The sequence below is a fragment of the Pediculus humanus genome, genomic scaffold (genome assembly GCF_000006295.1).
Source record: "Pediculus humanus corporis 1103172107597 genomic scaffold, whole genome shotgun sequence".
NCBI classification, from domain to species: Eukaryota; Metazoa; Arthropoda; class Insecta; order Psocodea; family Pediculidae; genus Pediculus; species Pediculus humanus.
In genome coordinates this window covers 380867-388501 of record NW_002987211.1, presented here as the reverse complement: position 1 = coordinate 388501, position 7635 = coordinate 380867, and the positions used below count along the sequence as shown (strand labels likewise).

The 7635-nt window shown below is 27.1% G+C and overlaps 2 protein-coding genes across 2 annotated transcripts; one reads left to right on the top strand and one right to left on the bottom strand.

Moving 5' to 3' along the window:
* Window positions 1-487: 487 nt before the first annotated feature.
* On the bottom strand, window positions 488-5445 carry Phum_PHUM233780 (ubiquitin-protein ligase, putative; the record flags this gene model as incomplete). Its single annotated transcript, XM_002426009.1, has 15 exons — window positions 488-772; window positions 850-1014; window positions 1098-1227; window positions 1310-1520; window positions 1599-1814; window positions 1891-2173; window positions 2253-2425; window positions 2777-2895; window positions 3007-3178; window positions 3322-3613; window positions 3704-3844; window positions 3939-4130; window positions 4235-4423; window positions 4711-5182; window positions 5285-5445. The coding sequence occupies 15 exons, from the start codon at window positions 5443-5445 to the stop codon at window positions 488-490; spliced, it is 3201 nt and encodes a 1066-aa protein (XP_002426054.1).
* Window positions 5446-5928: 483 nt separating this feature from the next.
* On the top strand, window positions 5929-7122 carry Phum_PHUM233770 (uncharacterized protein; the record flags this gene model as incomplete). Its single annotated transcript, XM_002426008.1, has 5 exons — window positions 5929-6126; window positions 6266-6301; window positions 6407-6589; window positions 6705-6896; window positions 7009-7122. The coding sequence occupies 5 exons, from the start codon at window positions 5929-5931 to the stop codon at window positions 7120-7122; spliced, it is 723 nt and encodes a 240-aa protein (XP_002426053.1).
* Window positions 7123-7635: the final 513 nt, after the last annotated feature.

The window sequence follows — 7635 nt, the reverse complement described above, 5'->3', positions numbered from 1 at the left end:
ATATATATATATATATATATATTTATTTCATTATCACAGACAAATTAGATCAATATATTATTATTATTATTATTATCATTATCAATGAAAATATTAAATCAAATCATTCAATAAATATTTTTCCTTTTTTCCTTTTTTTAATTTTACATAATATTATTAAATATTTATTCAATTATTATATTAAGCGTATGATTAAACTTTATATTGTTTCTCTGTTGAAGTACATGCATCATTGTCATGTTTTAAGGGATAGATAGGAGGGAGGGAAGGGGGGGGGAAAGAGAAAACCACCACCGATTGTGGTAATGAAACCAAACGTTTTCCTTTTTTTTTCCCCAATATTTTCCTTTGACTATGGACACAGCGAAACTTGAGTCTTAGATTGTATACACTAAAACACTTTAAACTGTATTTGGATTGGGGAAAACTATCGATCGGGACTTTTTTTTTTTTTTTTTTTTTTTTTCGAACTCATCGAGTCACCGGACTAAGATAATTCGAATCCGGTATTACTCGAAACTGCATATCTTAATTTTTCTCTCAGTGTACTTTTCTTTTGATAATTTGGCAACTTTAATAAATTGAAACACGTCGACGATGTGGGCAAACGATTTTGCGGTCCTTTTTTCCTTATAGTGAAAAAACCTCTTATGACGCTTCCGATCGTGTCACCCGTGTCCTCATCGTCGCCGACTTCGACGCAACGAATCGAAAATGGAGGCTCCAAATGAGCAAATCCCAAAAGCGGTGGTTTAGAACAACTTGTCACAAACTGTATCAAAAAAAAATTAATTAATATGCAATTATTTTCACTCCGCTCAATGATTATTATTATTATTTAAATAATACCTTTAAAAATAATCTTTTTTCTTCTTCGTTAAAATCCTTATCCAAAATATCCCAAAGCCATCCGACAACACGATGAGAATCGTGAAATCCTCCATAGTATTGAGTGTGTTTTCTAAGGTCTTTTAAATCTAAAGGCACGTTGTCACCGGAAATTAATCTTTGAAGCTAAACAAAAAAAAAAATTGAAATTTCTTTTATCAACTTTAAAAAAAAAAAAAAAAAGAAAAAGAAAAAAGAAATTATAAAACCTCCGGTGTTGAAAACAGTGATAACCATTCTGGATTTATCAAAGATCTAAATCCTCTTATAAAAGCAGCAGTTTGATCTTTGATTTGTGTGTGCATCCGGAAATGAGACATGAGATGAATATAATTAATTCTGCAAAATATTAATAATTAGAGTATGAATGTTTCATTTCATCATTTCAACAGTAAAAAAAATTACTCCCATTCATTCTTACTTGTTTTCATTCGTGACGGGAATAGCTTTTCCCCCGGGAACTAATTCGTGCGTTACTATTTTTCCAAGATAATCTTCGTCAACGGAAAATGTCAAATCCAGCTCTTGAACGTCTCCCTGATGATGCTTGATGAAAGTCAAAGAACGATACAGGTCTTGATCCAGTGAGGGAAGTTCATCTATTGAACTATATAATGCTTGATGCTGTTGACCTAAAATAAAAATATATTTACAAATAAATTAGATTTAAAAATGGTGTAAAAAAAAAACCGATGAATGACATCAATCACCTAATAATTGACTTAAAAAAAACGATGCGAATGGTACGTCGACAACTATCCCTTCGTACACGGCTTTTCCAAGCATTCGACCGACAAATTCAAATAATTGTAAATGATGATCTTGTAAATGGGATGTCGGAGAGGGATAAAGTCTTTCCTCGCTGGTAACTCGAAATAAATTAAGCGAAGGATTAAATACTCGCTTGATGGTTTCTTCTAAAAATTCTGAAACCGAAAAAAAAAAAAAAAAATCGTACTTCTTCGTAATAAACCACTCGCAAATGCACACAATTTATTTTACCTTTGAAAACGCCATCTTGATCGATTCCCGCTTCATCCAATCCTTGCTCATTGACAAATCTAACACGAATGACTCCTTTTAATGCTCGCGATGGAAGGAGTGCCAACTGACGGTATCCATCTTCCACAATTCTTTTTCGATGAACGGTTATAAGGGTTGAATGAGGTGAAGCGCAAGCAGATTCTGTCAGTCCGTAAACCGCTTTTTCATTCGAAATATATTTTCTGAAAAGTTGAACTCTTTCGAAATGCGGAATGATGTGAGGCATTTTTTGCAATAAAGCCTACGAAAAAAAATTTACAAACGTGAGTAAGAGACTTTAACGGTGTAGAAATCGAAATATGAAAATAAAAAACTCGCACTTGGGTGTTCTTTTTCCCTTTTTCTAAATCGCTAATAAAAGTGCAAACTTTAATGTCTTTTATCAACCAATGATTATCGGGTGTGTAGTTTCTTCTGCAATCACGACGATATAATACCAAAAGCAACGTGTGCATCGATTGAAATAACGGATTTAAATTTAAATTTTTGACATCTGTAACAAAAAATAAAAAAGGTATGTAATTAAAAATAATGTTTACTTCGTGTCAAAAATTATATCAAAACTAATAATAATAATAATAATAATGTCAGAATTTAGTAAAAGCATCATTTTCAATGAGTTGTTGTAATTATTTACTGAGCATTTTTTCTATTTAAAGCCTACCTTTAAGGTCCGCACTACTAGGTTTTTTTGAAAAGCAAAATTTTAAACGGGGATATTTTGAATATTTTGATATATCACCTATAAAAAAATCTCTTTAGTATAATTTTCTTAGTTTTTTTTTTTTTTTTTTTTTTCCTCTTCGGTTTTGGATAAATATTCAGAAAATAATTTATACCTTACCGAATAAATTTTGTAGGAGTGCTTTGTACAGGAAATTATTTAAAAAACTAGACATGGCGACGAAATCCGATAGACGAAAAGGTTTTTGCTGAGTGAACATTTCCAAATCGTCTAAAATTCTAAAAAAAAAAAAAAAAAAAAAAAATTTTAAAGAATTGTAGTAATTTCCAAGTATTTTATTTAGTAAACGTAATTCGTTTGAATTAAAAAAACTTTTCTTATTTACTCACATTACGTAATGAGTCATGCAATCGCAAAAGAGTTGAAGCATTAAAAAATGAGGAAACGTACAGTTCGGATTGATTGTTAAAAGTTCTAAAAATGCTTTCGATCCGTAATTCGAACCGAAAAGTCCAAAAAATCGCCACAAATTATAAAGTATTTGATCCTGATAACATAACCCTGAAATAAAATAATTGTTTTTTTTAACAATTACAAAGACAATCATTCGGAAAATTTTTACAAAAGTGAAAAGTATTTTGCATGTTACAATTCTTTGATTGTTTTTTAACGAGTCAATCAGAATAAGATGAGTCTAATTTTACCGGTTAAAATATCCAGTTTTAATTGAGTAAACGTTCTAAGTGCTGTTTGATAAAGAGCACACAAGTGAGCCATTTTGGAACATTCGTTGCCACCAAGTTTAATAAGGGCTTTTGTCGAACTGTTCCGTCCTCCCCTATTTTCCACAACTCTTTTCAAAATGTTTGTCGCTGTTCTGGGAGTGTTTGTGGGACTAATAGAATTATTCATTTCTAAATCGCTAAGAATTTTTTGAAGCGGAGATCCAAGCATTATTTTCACAATTGGATAACTCCATAATAAATGAAGCTGACTCTAAATAAAAAAAAAAAAAATTTATCAAAAATTAAAACAAATGTAAAATAAAATTAACTAAAAAGTAATAATTTACTCGTTTTTTGGTACCTTTACATGAGGTACAGCATCTTGAAGATTGGAATCGATATTCTGAGCAAACCAACCCAATATTGGATGCCAATGAGTTAAATTCGATTGTTTTGTGGCAACATACTGTTGGCAACTTTCCATAATTCTAGTTAAAATAAACTGAAAGAAAAAATTACATAAAATACAATAAATTATAAAAAAAATTTATTATTTTCTGCACATAAGTCACATAAGTAAAAATAACTTAACTTACAGTTACTTCTGGAAAGTAAAATTCATTTAATGTTGATTCCCTTTCAATGTAACATAAATGAATTATATTTCCAAGGAGGCAAAGTGCATAGTTTCCCTCCAAAGCATTAAATATTATTTTTGTATTTTGTTCATTATTTAATAGTTTTGTAGTCTTAACCAATATTTTATGTTTTTCTATCATACATAAACACTAATAAAAATTTTAAAAAATAATAATATTAAAAATTTCACATTTGAATTTTGAAACAAAATTACTTTGTATTTAAAAAAAAAAAAAAAAACTTATTTATTTACATCCGGTGCTAATTGATCAATATGAAGAATTAATCCGGGAATGCTTAAAATTTCTATCAGAAACATTGTCATCATTTTATTTGAAAAATCTGAATTTATTAAAGGTAAAGTTGATAAGGTCACTATTGCTGTCAAAGATACATTTTTTAAGGCTATTTTGTTCCTTCCAAGTCCTTTAAGAAGTAATATCTGAAAATAATAAATATTGTAACAAAATTTTTGGCTGAAATAAAGTATTAAACGAAAATTAAAAATTTAACCATGTAAACCTTAATATTTCATTAAGTTTTTTTTTTTTTTTTTAAATTTAAATTTTAAAATAGTTCTTATATCTTTTTTATGTAACTAAAAACTTATCAAAATTTTCACTCATAAAAGTAACTTTAAAATTAGAAAATTAAATTTTAAACTAGTGTGCTAACTTAAGTTACATAATTAATTTAATATTTAAAGATTATTTTTAAAAAAAACTATACCTTTAATGTTCTATATAATTTTTCTGTTACTAAAAAATCTACTATATTAGAACAGATTTTAATTAAACCAGGCTTCACCACATTAAATTTGTTATTGTTTAAAAATTGCCATGTTTTAATTCCTGTAAAGGCTACAAGGGTGTGTAAATAAATTAAAATTAATTTCGTATCTGATGGAATTTCCGGTCTTAGAGTTTCCAATATAGAGCAACATATTTTTAATATTTTTTTAATGTGGGTTATCCAATGAAGTGCTTTTTCTTTCACCAATATTAATCCAGAATAATTTAAATCTTTTGAAGATGATTCAAGACTTGAGACTATATATCTACATAAATTTTCAAATCTTGACAAATCCCTATCCGGATTCCAAACATATAAAAATTGTTGAGCAGCATTAAAAACCGTTAATGCAGGCTTTAATTGAAATTTGTCTTCCACTTCCTTTGGAAGAATATCATCAATTAATTTTCTGAAATTATTAAGGTAATGTTTATTTAATAAATCAACAAATGTATTATTTGTAAATAATGATTCATTTAAAAAAAACTTGTAGGCTAAAATTTCAGCTTACAAACTTTCGGTTGTAAATTTTTTTCGAAAGTGCCATCCTCTTATATGGGCTTGTAAAGAAATTATAAGATTTTCTCTTTTTTTCTCATTAGCTCTTTCCTCTCTAGCTGCTTTGGTTTGTTCCAAAAAACAGCCTTTTTGTGAATCCTCTTTAGAAAACATTCTATTATACAATCACTAACTTAAAGAAAATATATTTCGTCACTTATTTTTGTGACCGGTAATTTAAAAAAATTTGTTGATTCGATTGAAATATTGTACAAAAAAAAATTCATTGGAATAGGATAGATGCTTGCTCTACCAACCGACATAACATATTAAAAACTTTGTTGTAATCATTTACAAATAAATTAAAAGTAACATTAGTTAAATGTACAAATGAAAATTTAAAAAAAAAAAAATATTATTAAGGGTAAACAATTAATGTCTATAGTACTTTAAAGTTAATTTGAATATTTTATTAAGGCATTCATTTTGAAAAGACTTTAAAGCAGAAGATGGATAAATTATACCAAACCAATTCTGGCTCAATGTATTTTATCAGGGCCCTTTGTCATTAAATTATTTTCCGCCTAACAAATACTTAACGGTTTTTTTTTTTTTTTTATATGGTTAAAAAAACAATCGTCATTATATTCATTTTCAATGGATGAAGAATCTAAAATGATGGATCACGGATATTATAAACTTGAAATATGGAAAGCTGAAATTAAAACTAAAATGAGAAGTGCTTTAAGTGAACTTAATGTTATGCACAAAGATAAATTAGATACTTACGAACAGGATTTTCAAAACATGCGTTTGGCAATGCCAAGTAAAACTTTAAAAGCTCCCATTGATATTGTGAGTTGTACGCAATATATGTAATATATTTAATATATTTAATCGTTCTAAAATTATATATTTTAGTTTTTTATTGAATTTTTTTTTGTGTGAAATTTTAAAAACTGGTAAATTAAAAATTTTTAGACATTTTTTCAAGTTAAAAATAACCAACACTACAATTATAATTTTTAAAGTAAAACTTTTAATTTTCCATAATTCCTGCTATTTTAAATGCATTATTAATTTTTAATAATAATAACAATAAAAATATTAATGAATATTATTTGTTTATATTCAGGATAGTGACCATCTAAGAAATATTTTACTTGGTTTGAATCCTCCAGAAAATCAAGAAAATGCATCAAGTATTTTATCAACAATGTCTAAAAGAACTACCAGAAGAAGATCAAAATCTGCTAGTGCTTTCAAAACTGTTAGAAAAAGTCATAGATTGAGATCTACATCTGTTGATGCCTATAAAGTAGGTTTATTATTCACTTTTTCTTATAATTAGTAATTTTCACATGATTTCCAAAAAAAATTGTTTATTAATTAAAACTTTGTTAAAAGTAATTCATAATTTTGGTTGTGTTTAGACACCAAGAACAAGAGTTAGATTATCATCGATAATGTCCAATAAAAAGTATACAGTTTCAAAACCGACAAAACAAAATCAAATCGATAATGCCGGAGTAAATGTAAAAAGAATAATGAAGCCAGATGAAGTTGCCATTTCTACTTGTGGAAGTCCCTTATATGTTGCTCCCTGTTCCTTAGGTGCACCTCATGTAAACATACCATTACCAGGAGGGGTTGTAAGTGCTTTTTTATAATAAAAATTTTTATTGTTATATATTCATTATAAGTAAAAAAATTTAAATTCATTAATCATAATTTCAGGTATTAAATATTGAACCTAAAGAACCTAAAGAACCATTAGAAGTTCATGGATTGGATGCTAAAACGAAAAGTCAGTTGAAAATATTATGCGAACAGTTACAGAAACTTTATTAAACGTCTCTTTTTAAATACATTAAAATGATTTTGATCACTCGAATTCGCGACATGAATCAAATTCAGATTAACTGTAATTAATTTAATACTTTAAAATTTTTCATATTTTTCTTAATGAAAATTTAATTACTGTTATCGAAAGTAAATTTATATATATCGCCAGAATTTTTTCAACTTGATACAGTGCAATTACGAGTATGAAATTAAAAACTAATCGAGTAAATTTCTTCCTGCATTTTTTCTCAACATTTCTTTTATTATTTTATTGAAAATTTTTTTTTTATCCATTTACTTTTATTTAAAATATTATTATTATTATTATTAATTAATATTAGATAAAACTTTGAGAAGTTATATATTTTGTTCAATAATCATTATCATTAACAATCCTATCTTGGAAATTTTTTTTTTTTTTTTTCGCTTATGCATTATGTTACATAACAACATATCTTAATTCGTTTGAAAATTATACAACTTTGAAACTCGATTTCAATTTGTTAATATTACTTTGTA